The 23,571-nt window shown below is 33.4% G+C and overlaps 1 protein-coding gene across 5 annotated transcripts; it reads left to right on the forward strand.

Annotated features, from left to right (window-relative positions):
• Positions 1-11,794: 11,794 nt before the first annotated feature.
• On the forward strand, positions 11,795-23,133 carry LOC132751281 (P-selectin-like). Of its 5 annotated transcripts, none has more exons than XM_060741437.1 (8): positions 11,795-11,952; positions 14,670-14,806; positions 16,009-16,130; positions 18,033-18,068; positions 18,330-18,512; positions 18,843-19,022; positions 19,402-19,623; positions 22,997-23,113. In XM_060741437.1, exons 2-8 carry the CDS (start codon positions 14,685-14,687, stop codon positions 23,044-23,046), a joined length of 915 nt encoding a protein of 304 aa, XP_060597420.1. In that variant the 5' UTR covers positions 11,795-11,952; positions 14,670-14,684; the 3' UTR covers positions 23,047-23,113. The 5 variants fall into 5 exon arrangements, with proteins under 5 accessions (XP_060597420.1, XP_060597421.1, XP_060597425.1 ...); XM_060741438.1 differs by lacking the exon at positions 22,997-23,113 and adding an exon at positions 19,798-19,998; XM_060741442.1 differs by lacking the exons at positions 11,795-11,952; positions 14,670-14,806; positions 16,009-16,130; ... (1 more) ...; positions 18,330-18,512; positions 18,843-19,022 and adding exons at positions 19,798-20,163; positions 20,446-21,088 and having other exon boundaries at positions 19,484-19,623; positions 22,997-23,133.
• The last annotated feature ends 438 nt before the right edge of the window (positions 23,134-23,571 follow it).

Raw genomic sequence — 23,571 nt, forward strand, 5'->3', positions numbered from 1 at the left:
AGCACCACACTTGACGTGCCAATTATTCTTTTAGCAGGCCGATTATCACTTTCTGGCCCTTCTTTGTCGTGTATTAACATCCTAATTTTTACTAACAACAAAAAGCCACGCGTCAAGTGTCGAGTAGAAGGTCCTTTAAACAGAATGTCAATTGCCCTCGAAACCGGGGACCAGAAAGTTGAAAAACTATATAACAGCGATTAACTGCCCATTGACCACCAGAAGATTAAAACAGCCGTCGTTAACCTAGAGAAAATTCAATGTAGAAAAAAAGACGTACATTCCAATGGTATTAAACAATATTAATTTAGCTTTATGGCTGCCTCTAAACTATCTAATTCAACTCAAATTGACAGTGAAAAAGTCATTTAAGTTCAGGAAATGTTGCATCTTTTTTTGCATTGAATCCGTAGAATCCACATTCAGCTACGCGCTATGATTCATTAGGTTCAGTCAGCAATGGGGAAAATTTTAGTCTTGTTTTTGTTATTTTTTTTTTGTTCTGACAAAATTACAGATCTCAGATTTTCGGATAAAAATAGCTTTTCTGCTGATCAACATGTCCCCGAGCGTCATGGAATTAAATAAACGTTTAACAAAAGTGATACTTCCGTGTTTAAATATAACATTCTTTTTATTTTATCATTTTTTATTATTTACCGATAAAATAACGTGCCAATGAGCCAGTCTTTATTCTAATAAGGCGGAATATAGTCGGCTATTATCAATATCAACAGAAAGGGCAGAAAAGTTGCGGTTAAGGAAATTAGAGTATAATCAGCGTAATGCGTTTATTTACCGTAATGCATTTTCAATCGAGTGATGACTCCTTACATTTAGGAGTCATATTGTATCGACGATACATAGAACATGTTTTACAACAAAAACGGATAAGTGTAAACTTGCATTTTAAAAATAATAAAAAGGGGTTAAATTGAAAACTTTTAATCTAGTGTACAAACATTTAATTAAGTCTCGGCCAGTCGAGACACTGTAGACTAGGTGGATTTTGGTAATTGATTTAACCTCAATGGATTATTTTGCGGCGGCTTTTATGTGCAGCATCACCATTAAAATAGCATACTTATATTTCGCGTCATTCTTATTATATATAGACAGCATGTACATGTACACGTATAATGTATCTATTTATAGTACATACATTTGTATTGCATGGTTCTAGATTCTTTCATTTCAGTTTTGTATTAAAACATTTTCCCATGTCACAGTAAGTCAGTCCCAGAAAAAATATAGCCCACCTAAAGGAGCTCGAGCATCTCTAGTTTATGCACAATGCAGTAACTGAGGGGTGGGGTTGGGGTTCCGTCTGACGTGTAACAATATTACTTTATATTTCTCTCTATTATATAACACCTCGTTAACGTTTTTTTTTTAATTAGTCGATCATCTCCAGTATTCCCCTAAAAGTCCTTGTCTTTAAAATATAAGCAAAAACTTACAATTTAATGATATACAATCATGCTTGAATTTGATATTAGAAAATATCATGATGATTGCTACACATGCAGTCTCTGTTTAAATATAATAAACATGTTTTGACTTCACACAAATTAAATACGTTATGTTTAAAATCCTACATACTGTAGGCGGTCAACATATGAATATACAGTGTTATTAATCATTAAACACACTGGCAATTTTTTTTAACGAAAAGACTAACTTTACTTGACCTGTAATAGGGAACCCAGCTTCCCATGCACACGAGGTATGAGCAAAAAGTTCTCGGCCCGATATACTTCTAGCCACTATACTGACATTTACACACGATGCGTCATTACCGATATCTTATTTAAGATTACTGACCGAGTTACACGCGGTTTTACACAGATTAAGTAACATAAAACACACTTTGATCAGTAGAGGGGTGTGTCATTTAGACCAAATGGAGAAAGTTGAAATCAGAGCCGTCATTAAGTACCTCTGTAAGAAAGGGATGTCCCCCAAGGAAATCCATGAAGACTTCATGGATACACTTGGGAAGGAGTCCCCTTCCTATAGCACTGTGAAAAATGGGCTGCTGAATTTAAGAGGGGCAGGGAGAGCATTGGAGATGATGAGCGGCCTGGGCGGCCAAAAGAGGCCACCAACGATGAAACTGCCGAAGCTGTGCACGATCTGGTCATGTGCGACAGAAGGCGAGACCTGCGAAGCATTGCTAGGGAAGTGGGTATAAGCTTTGGTTCAGTTCAGGCAATTCTGACTGATGTCTATGGCATGTCAAAGGTTTCCGCTTGATGGGTCCCCAGACAGTTGAATGACGATCAGAAACGAGCCAGGCTTGACATTTCAAGATTTCTTTTGTCTCGCTACGAGGATGAACCTGATTTTATCTACCGGATCGTAACTCAGGATTTAACATGGGTCCATCACTTCGATCCAGAATCCAAAAAACAGAGCATGCAGTGGAAGCACCCTGGCTCACCGCCTCCGAAGAAATTCAAGAGGTTGCCATCAGCAGGGAAATGATGGCTTCAATTCTTTGGATAGACAGGGGATAATTATGATTGACTAACGTGACCAAGGTCGTACCATTAACGTTCTTAATGAAAAAAAAACAAACAACATTTTAAACAAAAAAATATCAATTCAACCAATAAAAATGCAATATATGAATAAAGAAATTAACTAAAATGATTCAATGTAGACCGGCTCAGTGATGATTTATAAATTTTGCTTGCATAATCGTGAACATTTAATACCTTTATGAAAATTATTTCGGATGAAGCAAATGAAACAAGAAGTATCTTTCGGCAGAAGTAAAGCTGGTCAACTAGCATATGTTAGTTCTTAGTTTTCCATGCAAAGTCATATAGAAATGTTAGCATAGCTTGCATAACAATGTCATACTATATGCATAATAATTTTGTGTATGGTTTGACAAATGAAACACTTTCAGGTGTATGTCTTTCCAGTCGTTTTTCGGTTAGTAATTTCAATTTCTAACACCAATATCTTTTTTTTAGTTTAATAATATTTTATTGTATAAATATACACACAATATACAATTTCATAATTTTACAGACATAATCAAATGTATATACAAAAAGGTCGGGCCAAAAGTTCTAACAACATTATCGTGGGCCCTTCCCTCAGGTAAGTCAGAAATAAGTTTATACTATTTGAATGAAGTTGTGTGATATCTAATAATTATCAATTTCAGTTTTAAGTAATTTTTCAGGAACGAAATTTAACAAATGTTTTATATGCAGATATAAATAAATCGAATGAGAAATTAATAGAGAAAAAAATATATAAAATAGAAAATATTATGCATTGTAATAAAATAATGATACTAAGAATAAATAAATTAAGTTATTTAAATGTATAAAGTATAAGTTTCAAAAGTCAATAGTGTTCCATTTAAAGTTATTTATGGCTTTTGAATTAAGTGTTCTAAGTATCAAATTTTGAGAAAAAGGAATAAATAATAGAATGAAATAATTAAATTATTGTAATAGTTACATAAGTTGCAAAAATGAATAAATAAATAATGAATAAGTAATAGAAAGAGCATCGAAACACGAGGCTATCTGATTTGTACGAGTGTTTTGATGTTTTTTTTCTCTTTTGTATCATAGTCAAACATAAAACACGTTCCCTGTTGTCACAATATGAAACCCCGGCAAAAACGAATCAATGATCGAGCATCTGAATATGATATTTCTGTCGCTTTCCCTTTCTCCCGTCACAATATGTAAACCCCAGCAAAAATGAGCCAATCAATGGGCATGCTCTGGAGTGCGGAACTAATACCTGCACTCCGCACTGTGCATGTATATGTATACGATTTAACTCTGACACATTTTCAACAGAAAGGTCCCCAAACTATGATACAAATACGAAGATATTCACCGCACAATACCCTGTTTAATCTTAAAGTACTGTTTCAGTAGAAAAAAGATTTGATTTTTTTTTTTCAATTAAATCTCTTGCTTAATTTAATAAAAGTCTGTACTAAGTCTTCTTAAAAAAGAATTTCATTTTCGGATTCAGAACGCCCTTCTATTCCAAACAAAAGTTTTCGTACACTAAAAGGATGAACAGATCATGTATTTAAAAACAATGTGCGTCTTTGTTCACTCAACTTCACTGTATAATTTGCATTAAAAAAAAATAGTGTTCTGAATATTCAATGTGTGCTCCACATATACGAGATGTGTTTATCATATTAATACTGCAGTTATTTCTTAAACGAGTATGATGTACAGTAGAGAAGCGTTCCCGATGGGGATTTAATTTTTTTAAATGTTTGCTTTAAAGGAATGGATTCTATATCACGTATATTAATTGGAAGTTTATTCCATGGAAGTTTAGTGCTGATGGTAAAACGGATTTCGAATAAATTTCTGTTCTTCTGACCAACATCTACGAAGTCGTTAAAGCAAATGTGTTTTTTTTATGAATATTTTATTAATATGCAAAATTATATAAACATTATATCATTTGAACACATCATTAATCATATCGAGGGTTCAAAGGTAAAAGGTTATAACTGCCACTTTTGCCGAAATTGACTTTTTATGTTTTTTATAATGTACTTATTGTCCTTCATGTCTGACGAAAATATTATATAAATATTTAATCCTTATAAGGGCAAAAAAATAAAAAGTATTTTGTAATAACTTCTTTTCTACAAATTATTTAGGGGTAAAAGGTTCTAAGTGTACTTATTACCTGTTGTTTACTTGTTGTTCCACATATTGTGAAGAATCTGTAGTGGAAAAAGGTTATAACTGATTTTATCACCTTTTTCCCCTGACAGAATGCTGCATTCATACAGTTCACAGGCACTATCTGTTATCTCTTTTCCCAAGAAATTTATCTTTTAGAATTAAATGCAGCGAGAATATAACCGAATATGAAAGACAGAAAATATTCAGTACATACCAGTTGGTCAATGGGTGATTACATAAGTCAGAGGCAATTCATTTGTTTCCATGTTGCCAATAAAGAACCAGAGAATGTATCTAAACAGAGAACAAAACAAAGAACTATTTCGAATTCGTTTTTCACACAGGTAGAAAAGAGGGTGTGAGGGATGTTGCACTTATTCATTATCTCTCATGTACAGACTCAATCAAACCGACTCTGCAATTTTTATGTAATTTTGTTGTGATTAATGCTTCCGAGGGATCACTTTGTTCCCAGAATTTTTTACTAAAAACTATCGATGTCGGTTCCAAAACAGTTGCAAACGCAGTTAAGCACAAAGTGGCAGGGTTATATGTTGGAAATGACAAGAGAGGGAAAGATGTGCCTGGAAATAAAACCACGGAATATCACAGATCATTTGTAAAGAAACACAACGAAAGCTTTAATTCCGACTGTTGAATCACACTACACATGAAGACCCCAACAGGAAGTATCTAACGCAAGATTTAAATATAAAACGAATATACTCATTGTATGTAGAAAAATGCAAAGGACAAAATAGAAAGTGTGTTTCAGTGGCTGTGTACAGAATCATTTTTAGTACAGAATATAACTTTTTTCTTCCGTCCTAAGAAAGATCAATGTCCACTCTGCAATCTGTATGACACTTTGAGAATAGAAGATAGACTAGATGAGGCAACAAAAGCAAAATATCAAGTACACCAAGTGACCAAAAAGAAAAAAAAACAGTGCTAGAATGGAAAAATCAGCCAAAAAAAAACGCACAAAGAAAGAGCCAAAGTTTTCTGGTCGGCATTTGATATCCAGGCTATTTTGAAAACACCACTCAGTTTAATTGGTGATCTTCGTTACAAAAGAAAACTGTGTTGTTGCAATTTGTCATTCTATGAACTGGGAAATGGTAACGGGACTTGTTATCTGTTGGATGAGACACATGGGGAAACCAGGCTCGTGCAAAGTAGGAACTTTTGTGTACTTGTATGTAACCTCTGTTGCAAGTAAGACATCTGGTATTGAAGAAGTGACATTATATAGTAATGCATGTGGAGGACAGAATTGCAATCAGTCTGTTGCAAGTTGCTTAGTTCACTGTGTCCAAGATATACCTCACATCAATGGTAAAACCACACATTTCTTGAAATTGGCCATTCATTAATGGAATGCAAATTCCATACATGCATCTATCAAGCATGCAAAAAACCTTACAATAGTTCATGTTCCATCGCAGTGGGAAACAGTTATATCATACCAACGCCGGAAGCAACCATATATTGTCGTTCTAATAAAATAAATGACATACTAGATTACAAGTTGTACAAAGAACAAAACTTTGGCTCAATGAAAATCGATGTTGATGGTGAACGTGTTAATTGGCTGAATATATATAAAATACATGGTTGATTTAGGGATGGATAAGGCTTATCCGGTGAGCTAGAAAGTGTATCTTGGCGAGTTTTAGCAAGCCAAGATTCACTTTCGCAGTGAACCGGATAAACCTTCTCCAGCCCGACATCAACCATGTATTTGTTTATCCTGCTTTTAATAATGTTTTTAGAATAATTAAATGGTTTCATTCTTCTTTTTCCCCGATAAAATAACATCTATATGTAGTTTTGTTTTGCTGCTAAACATGTGACGTTATCAAATGACGTAATGACTGCTGATAGATAAAGACAAAAATACAGTATTGTTGTGAGCTATGGTTTTGTGGTTAGTGAGTTCAAGGCAGTTAGGTTAATGCAGAAGAAGAACAGAAGGAAAGAAAAGTCTCTTAAGGCTCCACGAAAGGCTTATACAGAGAAGCTTCTAATATCTGCTGCAAAAGCAGATTTGATGTCACTTGTTGTCTCTGGAACAATTCCGAAGGAGTGCGAATCATACTATGAGTCATTGCCATGCAGCAATTAAATCTATAAAAGACAAACTTTCAGTGCCTTCTGTTAGTGAGAGTGAAGAAGATGAGTGGAGGTCATAGAATTATTTAATGACAAACATTCACATTTTGTGACATGAAACAGTAGTCTTTATTTACTTAACTATGATATGGGTCACTAATATCCTTAATTGCTGATGTCTGGGGTCTGTTTGACTTCAGTTCGATTATATACCAGAGAACATTCAAAATAAATGAAATTTGAAAACTTAGATTTGAGTGCGTATTTTCGTAAACTTTTTAGTTACTAATTTATTTCTGTAGAATCTAAATATTGAGCAGGTACATATTTCATATTTCTATGAATGAAAAGTGTTAATTTTGTGTACGAGTATTAATGTGCATTGTGTAAATTACATTACGTAAGGTTCTTCAAAGTAAGGACATAATTGATAAATTTGCAACAGTAACAACTACTGCAACATCTAAATTTTTCAAAGGAACAAGGCTATAACTGCACTTATAACCTTTTACCACAGTTTATCTCTAACTTTTATTGCTAAACCTGCAGAAGTAAAAGGTCGTAAGTGCAGTTATTACCTTTTACCGCTCAAACTTGTAGTCTTGACAGGATCTAAGTACATTTATTACCTTTTACTTCTGTAAAATGATACTATTTTGATCTTAGAACTTTAAAACAAACTATAATTACAGTGTTTTATCAGCACCAAGCAATGTAAACTAAACAAAATATGATCTAATGTAGTCAACAAATATGGGAGAATCAAAATTGTTATAACAATATTACGGAAAATAAAGTTGTATTAAAAAAATATGTTTTTTGCGTTTTTCTCGAAATCTTGAAAATGGCAGTTATTACCTTTTACCTTTTACCTTTGAACCCTCGATATAATATATTATACACATTTTGTACATCATAAACTAAGAGTACTTGATAAGTTCTGATATTATTCGCGTTATTTTGGAGAAAATTTAAAACTCAGATCTTATTCAAAATCAACTCAGTAAGTTATTACGTAAAATAAACTGGTCACTAGGTATAGGTTAGAGTGCATATTGGGTGTTCTTCGTAAATAAGAAAGCTAAAAAGGAGCGGAGCTTGCGAAGCGACTGTAGCTTTCTTATTTACGAAGAACATCCAATATGCACTCTAACCGGCTTAGTGCTCCGCCCATTTTTTTCCGCCCAACACACTGCGTGACGTCACACGATAGCCTAGAAATGTGTATAACCATATTATGAAGAGATAGCGTTACACATTTACGGGTCACGTGTTTTGCATAGCTTATTCCCGCATTCTGTCAAGGTAAATCAGACAATATCACGGTGCATATCCATATCGGTACCCTCTTTGCAAAATATTGTCAAACGGTACCCTCTTTGAACACACATAGGCCATTCTGTGTAGCTGTTGCACATTGACAGAGCACCTTTAACATTTATTTAACAGAACAATATTATAGGGTCAAATTGTCCACACATACTGAACATATCCTTCGCTTTTTTGTGGAAGGGGGGGGTGTAAAATCACACTTTCCACATTTCTGTGTTAACCGGGTGTTTCTTTTTCTTAAGCACACATACAACCATCATGTGGAGAAACAACAAGTCCAAAACCCACCCTATTGTAAACTGTGCAATATCATGTGTTAAATGAGTTTTAAATGGCGTGTATACGCCAGTTAGTCTGTCACGTTTCTTTATACTAATAATGTTTTTGTAACATTATTCATTATTTACTAATACTTTGATATTGTGTTGATGAAAGTTGATGAAAGTGATACTTGTTGTTATATATATGTTGGGAATAATATAATGCATCAGATTTTACAAGAAATATAGTCAGTCCAACAATTTTGACAAAGGCCTCAGCACGCCCTATTTTGGCCACGCCGCGATACTTTCCTCAGTAGTATAGGATCGGTTTTTTTTACAGGGATGAGAAGAATATGATAAGTGAAAAGATATGTTCGAACAGATGGGATACAATACAACGTCTGAAGAACGCCTGAACGTACAAATTAAAGGAAGCCTTGTTTTTTTAGGTCGGGTGTGTACATGCCATTACTAAGTTTAAGTTAAATTTCAATAGTTTTTGTCCAGGCACCCGATTCTCCATCTCTATCGTTCAAAGGCACTGCCTACTATATCTTATACCATCTAACTAATAACTTTGGTCATTCTTGTAATGTTAATAAGTCGAAATTTCGAGTTAGTAAGTCGAAATTTCGAGATAAGTAACTCGAAATTTCGAGTTAGTAAGTCGAAATTTCGAGTTAGTAAGTCGAAATTTCGAGTTAGTAAGTCGAAATTTCGAGATAAGTAACCCGAAATTTCGAGTCAGTAAGTCGACATTTTGAGTTAGTAAGTCGAAATTTCGAGTTAGTAAGTCGACATTTCGAGTTAGTAAGTCGAAATTTCGAGTTAGTAAGTCGAAATTTCGAGTTAGTAACTCGAAATTTCGAGATAAGTAGGTCGAAATTTCGAGTTAGTAACTCGAAATTTCAAGTTAATAAAAAACATACACCTGGCACTAATGATCTCGAAATTTCGACTTACTAACTCGAATTTTCGACTTACTTACTCGAAATTTCGAGTTACTTATATCGAAATTTCGAGTTACTTACTCGAAATTTCGACTTACTGACTCGAAATTTCGACTTATTAACTCGAAATTTCGACTTACTAACTCGAAATTACGAGTTATTTATCTCGAAATTTCGACTTAGTAACTCGAAATTTCGACTTATTAACATTACAAGAATGGCCAAAGTTATTAGTTAGATGGTATAAGATATAGTAGGCAGTGCCTTTAAACGATGGAGATGGAGAAACGGGTGCCTGGAGAAAAACTATTGAAATTTAACTTAAACTTAGTAATGGCATGTACACACCCGACCTAAAAAAACAATGCTTCCTTTAATTTGTACGTTCAGGCGTTCTTCAGACGTTGTATTGTATCCCATCTGTTCGAACATATCTTTTCCCTAAGTATATGTTAGTGGTCATCTGAGGAAAGTATCGCGGCGTGGCCAAAATAGGGCGTGCTGAGGCCTTTGTCAAAATTGTTGGACTGACTATATTTCTTGTAAAATCGGATGCTTTTATATTATTCCCAACATATATATAACAACAAGTATCACTTTTATCAACTTTTATCTACACAATATCAAAGTATTAGTAAATAATGAATAATGTTACAAAAACATTATTAGTATAAAGAAACGTGACAGACTAACTGGCGTATACACGCCAATTAAAACTTATCTAACACATGATATTGCACAGTTTACAATAGGGTGGGTTTTGGACTTGTTGTTTCTCCACATGATGGTTGTATGTGTGCTTAAGAAAAAGAAACACCCGGTTAACACAGAAATGTTGTAAGTGTAATTTTACAACCCCCCCCCCCCTCCACAAAAAAGCGAAGGATATGTTCAGTATGTGTGGACAATTTGACCCTATAAAATTGTTCTGTTAAATAAATGTTAAAGGTGCTCTGTCAATGTGCAACAGCTACACACGAAAGAAAGTATATTGAATTCAATCCTTGCTTTCACCGGCAACCAATGAAAGTCGTGCAATGTAAGTCGAAATTTCGAGTTAGTAAGTCGAAATTTCGAGTTACTAACTCGAAATTTCGAGATAAGTAACTCGAAATTTCGAGTTAGTAAGACAATTTCGAGTTAGTAAGTCGAAATTTCGAGTTAGTAAGTCGAAATTTCGAGATAACTAACTCGAAATTTCGAGTTAGTAAGTCGAAATTTCGAGTTACTAAGTCGAAATTTCGAGTAAGTAAGTCGAAATTTCGAGTTACTTACTCGAAATTTCGAGATAAGTAACTCGAAATTTCGAGTTACTAAGTCGAAATTTCGAGTTAGTAAGTCGAAATTTCGAGTTAGTAACTCGAAATTTCGAGATAAGTAACTCGAAATTTCGAGTTAGTAAGTCGAAATTTCGAGTTAGTAACTCGAAATTTCGAGTTATTAAAAACATACAGCTGGCACTAATGCTCTTCCGTACTCTTCCGTACTACAAAATAGTTATTTTGATGTTTTATTTTGTTTTTTGTTTTTTTCAATTTTTTTTTTTTTCAATTTTTTTTTTTTTTTAGACTTCATTTTTTTATATGGGGGAAAACCGCATTCGGAACTGCCTCGGCTATTATCTATAATAACCTCATTGAAAGTAGTTCTACCATGTGGTTTCAGATGTAAACATAAACAGATATAATGTAAAACGTATGTATATATTTGACATCTAATGTATGTTCCGGTACTCTTTTGCTTGAAAATATGTCTGACAACAATGTGTTATTTAAATATGCCCACTGATGTTCAATTTTAAACAAACTCGACTTAATGTCAACAGGTTGGTTTTTTGTACTTTCGGTTTCTACAACCGTAATAATAAATATATAAATAATGTATTGTTTGCTTTTGTTCCTATGAATTCACTTATTTAGGTGGACCATTACTACATATATTGGAAATAAACTTGTCAACAACTCCCAGCATTGAATTACTATTTGTTTACATGTTTAGTTTCTTAGCGTAGGTTAGACCGAAATACCGCATATCCGTTCTGTGTATTTCGAGGTCCTTATCCGAAGATTGACGGAAAGGGCCGAGTAGTTGCGATCCAATATGACATCAGGCGATTGGATGAAAATGTAATGTAATTATTTTAGATACTAACATTGCATTGTATTCTTAAGAAAATGAACTGTTTCATAAATGTCTAGGATAATTTCTCATTGTGATATTTGCATTTAAAAAAAGTATTATGTGATCCGCAGAAAATTTCAGTGAAAGGGGGGTAATTTTTGCGAAAAATTCGGTCGAACAACCCTGTACATAACAAGATCAGTTTAATGTGTCAGGCATGTCATTTTTCTAGAAAAATCACATCTTTATCATGAATTTTGGTTTAGTGGTCATTTCTCATGGGAAAATATAATACGGTAGTCTGACCTTAAGAAGTTAAATTTATTCGATATATTTCAACATACCTAAAAATAGAAAGCGGACTTCCCCATTTCATTAAGTGCGTAGTAAATGATACGTACGTACAGTTGTATGAGGTATAATTCAATAAAATTTGGATATCAGTCAATGGAATGATACTTTGAGATGAAGATGAAGGTCAGTTGTTTTTTGTATTATAATTCTAGCTTACAGGACATTTTTTTCTGATTCAGAATGATTAAGATTTTCTGTCTAGAAGTAAAATTTTATCTTCATCGTAAATCGGTCTATTAATAACTAGGCCTATCACAGGTTTCCCAACTAAACATAATAGCTATATTTAGTTCTCACATTTCAGGAATCCCGTTTATTGTATTTTATATTTAGATTTTATATGAAGTTTAATCAAAGGCATTGTTATTTTTTTTGTTGTTGTTTACAAAGTTCTTATTAAAATTATATTATTTAAAATACATCTTCATTAAATTTTATCATAATTATGTTGCACATACAGGGGCGATGATGTTGGGGTGATAATCATTGGGGCTCACCCCCTGAGACCTTAGAAGGTGTATCGTTTATTCTTGTGCTCGCGATCGATTAACAATCTGTCCTATGATTTTGTTATCTTTACAGGAATCATGTCAGATTATACCATACTGTACAACATTTGTCTTTTATTCTTTTAAGATAAAAGGGGAAATTGTATTGCTAATGGGACGACATGGGTTACTATTTTCACAGTTATGAATATTGTTCAATGAAATGTTATCATGTAACTCCTTTGAAATTCATCAATAGTGAAATGAATAAAAATCAAGGATTTAGTAGGTTCTGTATCTCTTATTTTAGTTGGTACAGCATGTATCTTAGACAATACAATCAGTCATCTAGTTCAGCAATAACTTTAACCAATTAACCGCACTCTGAAAATACATAATTAACTCATTCTAAATAAATATTACATTTAACATTCTTGGATTGCATAATTCAATCAATCATAATCATTCCAGTTTAATAAACACCATTTTAATTACCTTCAAATATTTTATCATACATGTACAATATCATAAAACACCAATACAATTACAACAATATATCACACTTACCAGTTTATGGAACCAAGTGTTTCAACGTTAACACAACAAATACAATACACCCTTCCCAGTGTGCTGTTATTATCCTGCAATTACAGTATAGTGAATAATGTACATAGAGTTTAAATAGAATGTGAGATTATTTACTTATTTATTAGTTGAGAAAAGAAAGATATGATACTGCAAAATATTAAACTGATCCTTAAAATAATCCAAAAATAAGACACAGAAACCATTAACATTAATAATTAAATTCACTATCATAATTCAATTAAAAACAACATTAAGATAGACAATACGTACTTAATGTTCTGCAAATCATCAAAACCAATTAAACATACATACATTATAAATAATGATGATAATTTTAAAAAACATGAGGACAATGTACATGTCTCTTTATCAAAAACGTGAGCTCTATTCAACACAATAGTCGCGGGAAATCATAACCACTGACCCAGAGAAAAACACTGGTCCAAGGGAAACAACTCTCTAAATGGCAAATAATAAAGAATCACAGATTGTGTCCCTGTAATGCCTGTTACAATCAGATCACCTTATTTTCGTATACTGACCTCAATGACAGATATCTCAGCATCACGATAGATATTAGTCTACGGCATTTATATATACGTGGATATTACTCACTTATCATAACTCGAATAACATTGAACAAATCATTCTGATCAAGATCCACTTAATTAAAAAAAAATTAAAAAAATACATCAGCTTAAACATACGGTATTACTCAGTGGTTATTACGTACATGCCTTTGAACAAAACCTGGAAATACCTTCTCAAAAAAGTTTACTCCTCATAGACCTCACTGATCATTGTAGACATCAACTTAAATTTTACTCACTGATACACAAGTCATGAGTATGAAAAACCTTACTGATCACTGCACATGACGCGGAACATATTTACACATTGATGTTACTTGCAAGACCATAAACATTTAGAACACTACTGAGGTGATTTTAGCTTTACTCACTGTCACTGATATTTACCCATAAAACTTTTAAACATTACTCATTAATATCTACCCTCAGGAACTTAATCACTACATAGATAACAATAAACATCACTTTCTTATATCTACTCACTAGACCACATAACCTTTAGATGAATTTCCTCACTGATCAGTTCTCAACGATAATTAAACATTAATTACTGCGCACAGCATACTTGATCTTAAACACCAACCACTTAAATTATCACTACCCGAATGACCTTAAACATTACTCACTTATCATTATACAAATGTCATCAATGACTGATCAATTTACACATAACCTTCAATACCGATCATTACACAAATGACCGTAAGAATTAATCACTGATTATCACTTAACTATAAATATTGATCACTGATCACTACACATTTGATCTTTAACAACAATCTACGATCACTATTTTGATCACTTCAACAGTGCTCATTGATCACATCTCACGTGACCTTAATCTTTATCTCCAAATCATTTCTCGGAAATTAAAATATTCTGAATGTTACTCACTAAGCTCTTCGTTCATTATAAGGTTTAAGTTTCAGTAAGGCGCTCTATAGGTTTATCCGTAATTTTATAGGTTCTTATATTTGGCATCAAATGAAAAGGGCGAATAAGAAGGAAAACTGATCACGTTTTTTGTTTACCGGAAACTATAGATATATTTTCAAAATAATAAGAATAATAGGAAAATGAGAGTATATTTTTAGATTTCTTGTACAATGATGCAAAACATGTATATTATGTATTCATACGTGAATTAATACATTTTTTTATCTCTTTCATTTAGAGTGAAAGCTGAGAGATGTTCAAACTTGACAAATATATGTATTTGGTGCTGGTCCCAGGCGTTCTTCTGTTTACCGTGTGTGTGGCAGACGTTTCCACCCAAACATGGTTTTATTGTTTTGGGGATTATTGTAATGTGTAAGTTGGTCACTTTAAATGTAAATAAGAATTACAAGTTTATCATTATGTTTGTAACCATATTGACTACAAAAACTGTACTACGGTGTTCCGTTAGGGCAATTGTTATTTCGCAGTTAAGAGCTGTTCAGAAGGAAGTGCGAAATTATATGGCAAAGTGAGGCCAGGAAAACATGATAAGGGTTGCTAACATTTATATTGCACTTTTGTTTCATACATTTGCAATATCGCATCGTATATTTGTACTTTCCCGTCATCAACAGTGTGGATTCTAACGGAACAACATAACTAGAATGTGATCATTTATATAAAGATTTTGCTAAACGGGCATTCTTGTAAGATTTGTGACCGGGGATGGGGTCGGGGGCGGTATACGAGCCACAATGTCGATAATTTATAAATGAAAGCTTTAAATTATGCATTTTCATGTCAATGTATTTAGGATAGAACAAAGGGATTCATATTTCATCAACTTCTATCTGATCTGGTCGCGTCCAATTAACATATAAACAACAGCATCAAACTTAAATAAAGTCATGTAAAATGAAGTAAAAAAAAGAATTCACAAACCCGTCCACTGCCGCTCGTCAGCGGAGAATACAACTTAAGGCCAGCAAATCAATTGTAAATTCCACAACAGTTACTTCAAGACCTAGATAAATATCAAATAAGCCAGGTCTATAGACCCATCCATCATCATTATTGCAATTACAGTTCGCCAAAGTTTGTCTACCAATGAAATCGCTCTATTTTGTTTAAATTTTGCCGAAGTATTTTCAATACAGTGCTGTAACTGAACTGTATGTATTAAATACGTTAAGTGAGCCGATTTAATGGACTTCGCCTATTTACATAGTGCACTCGGTGTGAATATGTCGCGGGTCAGCTAACTGTAAGTCGGTTATAGGTTATATACAGAGTTTTAATTTCTTAAAACTCTGTATATAACCTATAACCTATACTTACTGTAGTCACGTGGTGCTAGTGCGTCAACTGGTGGGTATAAAACAGCGTCCTGTTCCCGTCCCCGCACCTCTCTGCGGATTGTACGATAAGATATATATTTATAATAACTGAGAAATATCAAGATTTATAATTGCCAGGAAAACCAAATATTGAAATAATATTTGCAAAGAAATTGATGAATTCTTCTTCATGATGACTCCGATTTTGTAATTATCTTTTTCGTTCTATCATAACAGAAAGAAAAACATGACTGAGGAGTTCTGTTCTGTTAAGTTTCAAAAGTGCCGCCCTTGTTCTGAAGTTGTAGACGATTGCTTCACACCAGAAATGCCTTTGAACTGTACTCTAACATGTCTCGGTGAGTATTCAGAGATTTCGCAAATCTGATAAAAATCACTTAACTGTATAAGATACGAGTTGGTGGCATATCAATATTATGTGTATGGAATTACAAGAAATGAAAACAAATGAATGTAATATCATTTAAATGAAAATGACATCGTTCTTAATTCAAATGTTGTACAGTAAAGGCCTTAATTCTTTTTTTTTTTTACTATATCTATATCAAAGAGACATGATTTGATTATGTATAATCCAAATGAGAGACGTTTATTTTACTACCCAGAGCATACCGCTGAAAGGTAAGTTTTTTTGTGATAGCATGATGTGGAAAAAGTTGAAAATTTTTATGTCCAGTTGTACCTGGGATTTATAACGCTATGGCCATCAACATTATAATAAAAAAAACCTTAACACACATTGAATTATGAACATCTCTTAATGACCTACTTTTTATACCCCCGCACAATGAAGTTGTAAGGGGGGTATACTGGAATAAGCTTGTCCGTCCGGACATCCGGACGTCCGGACGTCTCCCCGTCCGTCGGTTTTTCCTTGTCGCCCAATAACTTGAGATTCCTTTGGCCCACGGTCTTCATATTTGGCATGGAGGTTAGTCATGATTAGTAGATGACTCTTATTGATTTTGAGGTCACTGGGTCAAGGTCAAGGTCACAGGAGCCTTGACTAAAAAAACCTTGTCCGCCCAATAACTTGAGATTCCTTTGACCCACAGTCTTCATATTTGGCATGGAGGTTATTCATGTTAAGTAGATGACCCCTATTGATTTTGGGGTCACTGGGTCAAAGGTCAAGGTCACAGGGGCCTTGACTTTAAAAAGCTTGTCCACCTAATAACTTGAGATTCCTTTGGCCCACCTTCATATTTGGCATGGAGGTTAGTCATGATTAGTAAATGACCCCCTACTGATTTTGAGGTCAGTGAGTCAAAGGTCAAGGTCACAGGGACCTTGACTTAAAAAACCTTGTCCGCCCAATAACTTGAGATTCTTTTGACCAACAGTCTTTATATTTGGCATGGCGGTTAGTCATGATTAATAGATGACTCCCATTGATTTTGAGGTCAAAGGTCAAGGTCACAGGGACCTTGACTAAAAAAAAGCTTGTCTGCCCAATAACTTGAGATTCCTTTGACCCACAGTCTTCATATTTGGCATGGAGGTAAGTCATGATAAGTCAATGACCCCTATTGATTTTGAGGTCAAAGGTCAAGTTCAAAGGGGCCTTGACAAAAAAAACTTGATTTTAAAATTTTCACATTTGAAGGATGGAAAATACATATCTAAGCAATGCACTGGCTTAGTAACCTCAGATATGGCAGGGTGGTTGTCCTTGAGTTCTAAATGGCCACTGTTGATTTGACAAAGCTGTATGCGGGGGTATTCACGCCATGGCAGTGGCAGTTCTAGTTTAATTAAATGTATGACAATCAGATTTTGACTAATCACAACTATGACCTGTAATAATGATGTGCTTTTGTTTGTTTTTATTTTATTTTATTTATTTTATTAATACACACATTAAATTTGATGAAGGTGATAAGTTCTTTGTTTTTACTGTATTGAATGTCATCATAATATTACGAATATTTCATAGCTTTCATAACAACTACTACAATGTACAAATATACTGAAACAAAAAAGAAACTTACTCCAAGTTTGAATGTAGATATGTTAGTACAGTTTTTCAATCCTTTTGAAACTCGATTTTTACGTTGAATAAACATATCGGGCTTTTATACGGGGATTAGCTGACCGATTTTGCTTACAAGCTACTACATGTATATAAGTGTGTACATCTAAGTGGTACCCTTGAACAACTGGCACATACTTTGGGAAAGTTTCTTTTTTTGGTTCAGTATATATGTTTGAATAATAATCATTTCACTGTCTATCTTCAGACCAGTATAAAGAGAGGATTTTAAAGGAGGAAATAGGTATAATTATGATCATTTTGTTAATCGTACACTTTTTAATTAGTTTTTCATATTTGAATCTTGTATAACTCATTAGGTATATAGTATTAAAATTATAAGTAATGTATATTGTGAACAGTAAGAATAACCACTCGATAATAAACATTATAGTTATTTCATTATTAATAGTCTTAATCCGTTCACAAGTGTCAATGCTTACATCATGATATGCGTAAATGTTATTTTCAATTCATTTAACATGATGTTTTTATGATTATTTAGCAAAACCATGCCAGGAAATACAAGAAATAGATAATGGGAACCATAACGGTTCCCATTCAAATATCTTGGAACCGGGTACCATCATTCATTATTCATGCATAAGTGGGCATCGTCTCGTTGGCTTTGATAATTTGCAATGCATGCAATATGGACAATGGACAAGTCCACCTCCTAGGTGTGAAGGTATTTAAGTATACATTTTATGTTTTTTTCCAAAATTTACGTTTATGCATATTTAACACTTTCTGGTTAAAAAGGTTTCAATACCTAGATATGATTATAATTTGTTCAAACTAGTCAACCAAAAAAAATTAAAACTTTAATGTAAACCAAATATGAATTTGAAAAAAGGAAAAAGTTGCCATTATATATAATCTAAAGCATTTCATAGTCTTAAAATGTTTAGGTTACCGTTTCCCTTTTTTATTTCCATCCTGCGAGACAAACATTAATTGCATTAATTGGCTTCCACATTAATGATGATATATATATATATATGTATTTATTTTACAGAGGTCCTTTGTCCAGTGCTTTCACCGATAAGCAATGGACATCATAATGGCTCATTAAAGCGTCATGCCCCCACAGTTACTATTATAACTTTATGTGACGATGGTTTTCAACTGATCGGGGAGAATACTACAACATGCTCTGGCGACGGACAATGGACGAATCATCTACCAACCTGTAAACGTATGTTAGGCTTTGAAATATTTATCATTTAACAAGCACGGTATCTTAAACACTTAATGTTAATTACACTCTTTACATTCCTACACAATTGAATAACAATGCGATATTAATAATCGACAATTCTTACTTTTTTTTCATAGGGACAGCAAATTGTGAAGGAATTTTGGTCCATCGCTAAATACTAAAGAACTCTATATTTCCGACTTAATCCAAATAAGACCTTGTTTAATCGTGTGTTAAGACACAATAAACGATTAATAAATATAACATTTCTTCAGTTTTAAACTTTTAGTATTAAATCTTAACTTCATGGTTTCAACATGCATAAGCATATACAAAACACTTTATCTAAAACAATATATTAACGTTTCGTTTTTAGCAATGTTCTGTGGAAAACTTCCACCGATCAGACATGGAAAATGGGTACAGTTAGATGAACATACAGATCATTTTACACATGGAGATACATTGTATGCACAATGCGACACTGACTACAGGATAGACAATCCTTCTGCATGGATCTGCCAGAAAGGACTCTGGACAAGCAATGTTTCATTTGTACCAAATTGCTTTACGCAAGGGGAGTCATGTCACAACAGTTGTAAGTCTTTAAGTCTTCTGTGTATCACAGTTTGCTTTTGTAAGTTTATACCGCCAATTTTTCATGTTAGTTTAGCACTAATTGTTGCATTTTAACCCCCTGATTGGCGTATTTCATACATTTCAGTCACCTTAATGATGGCGGTGTTACCCGTAGCCTTTTCTTCCATTTCAGCTATGTTGATCATTGTGGGCGGCGTTTTGTTTCTGTTTTTGATCATTTGAACCATCGGTAATGTGTATCAGTACTATGAACGTCGAAAGCTAAAGAAAGATTCAAAGCGATATTCTCAAATGGATGCTGAACATGGACAACAAAGATGTTTTCGATATAAAAAGATGCCTGAATCTGCAGAGGAATTAAAGAAACTTCTTATTGAAGAAGACAAACCAAACGATTCTCCAGATGTTATCTCACTCCACAGAAGGAATAGAATACAGGGTGCAAGAGACAATGTCTCACAAAGCCAAAATGTCCCATCCGAAAGCCAACCACAGCTGCCAGAACCATCTAATATCCCAGATATGAACGGAGGAATTAGTAAGTTAAATTTATATGATTAAATCTTCAATTATAAAACAAATAGGTGTTAACTTGTTAAGCAACTAACGAGAAAAAATAATCATTAAATTATTATTAGATGTATATCTGAAATTGTATATCTTTAAAATACATTTTATATGCTTATCAAATTTTTAATGATTTTTTGAATAAACATTACTGTATTTGAAACAAAAGTCAATTTGAAATCTAATCAACATATGATATAACTCCCATTTTTCATAGGGAATGGAACAAAACATTTACCTTTTATTCTTTCAGTCGTAAATGTTCACAATATCATTGAGAACAATAATAAAAACCACGCCATTGTTAACACATCCGATAGAAATGCCGGCGAAAGTGATGAAACTGAACGCAAATCCGCCCGAGAAGAGGATAGTGGCAACGATACGCCACCACAAGAACAATGTTTGCCACATCAGGAGAACGACAACACTCCTGTTGAAGAGAGAGGAGTATCATATCAGCCGGAAACTCCTGATCCCATTGACGTATCGCAGGAACCAGAGAGGGTACCAAATGATTCCGTGCAAATGCAGCCAGTAGCTGATAATGACGTACTAGCTCGACCTGAAGGGGTACCTAGTGTTATGGAACCTATGGAATCATCTCGACATGGTATTGAACAATTGAATGTCTACCCACCTGGTGGCACCGTACCTATGAAGAACATGTCAGCCGATTCTGGTGCTTTTGTTGGAACTCAGCCACTAAAGCCTGATAATGATTACACAGGAAATAATGATTATACGAGAGTAAGAGATTCACGAGATGCAGATACGTCTATTTCCCAAGATGAAAGTCTGAATAATAACGAAGTTGACGAAGACGATGACGCAATGTCTTCACAAAGAGTAGTTGGCGAGCATCATACAGATGAACATGTCCATTGATGCATATGGTTTGGCTTAGTTTTAAATTCTATGTATTCTCAAAAAATCTTGCTCAAAGAACAAAACATGTTTTTGTTTTTTTACCTAAAATGAACGTATGTGATACTGGCTTCCATTTAACATTTGAATTTTAACATGTCTGCATAAAAGTAGTTTTTGTTTGTTTTCTGAATTTTGCATCGTTGTAATCTGAGCTCACAAAACTCTTTTTGTGTTTTTGTTGGTCATTTAGCCAATTGTTCAAATAAAAATCAGGCTAAGAAGTCACGATGTTCTCATAATTATGTTTAATATTTATTGCAAACTTAAAGGTCGACTAGAAATGACATTGGATAATGATTTAAGAAATTTATGTTATGACTAGTGTCCAATAAATCTGCCCAAAACAGTTAATACAAACTTTGATCTTGGTCATAATGTTGATTTATGTAATTCGCCAGTTTTCGTACAATTTTGCAGTTTTTTAACATACAAAATTATTTTAACAGTGCATGAAAACAAATTGTAGTCTCGATTAATCTTTACACTATTTTATTTATTATTTTAGTAATAACATAACATGTAGCATGGACATAAACGAAGTTACAAGGTTCTTCAACAAGAAATTTTACTGAGAGGTTTTATAGCGCCTTTATATAATATTTTATATGTACAATACTCGTTAAGTTTTGTCTTCAATTTAAGAGTAATTATCTATATTAGTATGCTTCTGTTTAACGCGTTTTCTATGTGAGAGCGAATATCCAAGGTAAATCGCTCGCAGTGCAGCTTTTCAAAAAGTGTTTGAAGCTACATTGTACTACTTTGTACAAAACAAACAAACAAACATTATTACCGTTTATAACAGATATTTTATGACTCACACACCGAATCAAGTGCATTGTAAATTTACACTACCCACTTAATGCATTAATATGTTTATATTTTGTTTTAACTTCCGTTTTAAACTTAAACACGAATGTATAATACGAAAATTTAATTGCAACGAACAGTTAAAATATTCAATTACAAGATATTTGTCTAAAATGTGATCTTTGTGGGGAAAGAATAAGTGTTTTTAGAGTTTCTGTATATTGAAAAATTGAAAAAAACTTTAAACCTATTGTATAACAAGGAAAGGGAATTAAACTTTACAAGTGATACTTGGAATAGATCAGTACATGTTATAATGTTATACTTTAGTTACATAGTTTGTAGTCGTTGAAGCACGAGGAAGTATGTGTGAGGTTTGTAAAGTTATAAGATATTTTTTTAAAACGTTTTTGTATATATGTTTTATAGTGCACATTATTCTGATAGCTTATGTTTAGTCATATCAGTATACTTTAATAAGATAACATAGAATATTAGCTTTATTTTCTTTCTGTTAATAGAATAACTATTCCTGTTAATGTAATGACTATAATACTTTAAGAATTGAGAATATGGGTATGTCTATGACTAATCAGAATGTGTGGCTTATTATTCTTGTAAATATGTACTGATCTTAAAATCTTTTTATCAATATTTGGCTGTCTGTTACAATGTAAATATATTTTTCTGTGTCATAGTATAATTTTGAATAGGCGGAACGATATAAGCAGATCTCATTGAATAAAGTGCGGATGATGGACGCGCAAAATCATCACTTAATCTGTTGTTGAGTGTATTTTTTTTTTATTAGGGAGCGTTATTCTGTTGTTGTTGTTTTTTATGCAGTCGTGATTTTAGATCTGTGTCATTGAATCTGTGTTTGTCAATATTTTGATGGCTATAACTATGAAGCTTGCATATATTGTAATTTGTCTCCCATAAAATCATCTTTGCCAATGTGTATTTGTGTTTTGTATTTAATATTCGAGGAAACTTATCGTTTGAAATACTTTGAAAATAAAGTTAATTGATAGCTGTGACTATATATCATTTACCGTTTACAGTTTCCAGAGATAATCGACTTGAATGTTGGTGGAACGCAGATTACCACTAAACTTGAAACTTTAACACAGGATGCTGACAGTATGTTAGCAGCCATGTTTAGCGGACGTCATTTGGTTCAAAAGGATAATGATGGTCGATTTTTCATTGACTGCGACGGACTTCTTTTCAAACATATATTGGAATATTTACGTTTTGGTACGATTCCAAATAATGATGAAGTGCTTAACGTTTATAGTTACGCGGAGTACTTTGGGATAAACGGTTTAATGAAAGAACTGGAATTGTTTCCAGAAGTTCATTGTGTTCTTAAGAAACGCACTTATGAAGCGGCATTAGAAAAAGACTTCCATTTGTACGAAGAGTTGAAAAGAAACGTTGTTAAAGAAGTTGATGCATTTTATAATGTGGATAATATACTGATTGGCATTTCAATAAAATTGCCGCTTGAGACAAACTGCCGGGCTGCAATACCTTGTCAACCTATGATTTATGGAAATGCTACTGTTTCAAAAGCATGTGCGGGAACTAAGGTGACAGTCTCAGTTACGAGTGGAATTTGTAATGGTTGGTCGAA

Source organism: Ruditapes philippinarum, unplaced genomic scaffold, assembly GCF_026571515.1.
Source record: "Ruditapes philippinarum isolate M1 unplaced genomic scaffold, ASM2657151v2 ctg4293_1_1_1_1, whole genome shotgun sequence".
Taxonomy (NCBI): domain Eukaryota; kingdom Metazoa; phylum Mollusca; class Bivalvia; order Venerida; family Veneridae; genus Ruditapes; species Ruditapes philippinarum.

Bases quoted from the DNA above. Each gene is read 5' to 3' on its own strand.
- LOC132751281 (XM_060741437.1), top strand. From the start codon at position 14,685: ATGTTCAAACTTGACAAATATATGTATTTGGTGCTGGTCCCAGGCGTT. The intron at 14,807-16,008 runs GTAAGTTGGTCA...CTATCATAACAG, and splicing joins TTTGGGGATTATTGTAATGT to AAAGAAAAACATGACTGAGG. The intron at 19,624-22,996 runs GTAAGTCTTTAA...TACCGTTTACAG, and splicing joins GGAGTCATGTCACAACAGTT to TTTCCAGAGATAATCGACTT.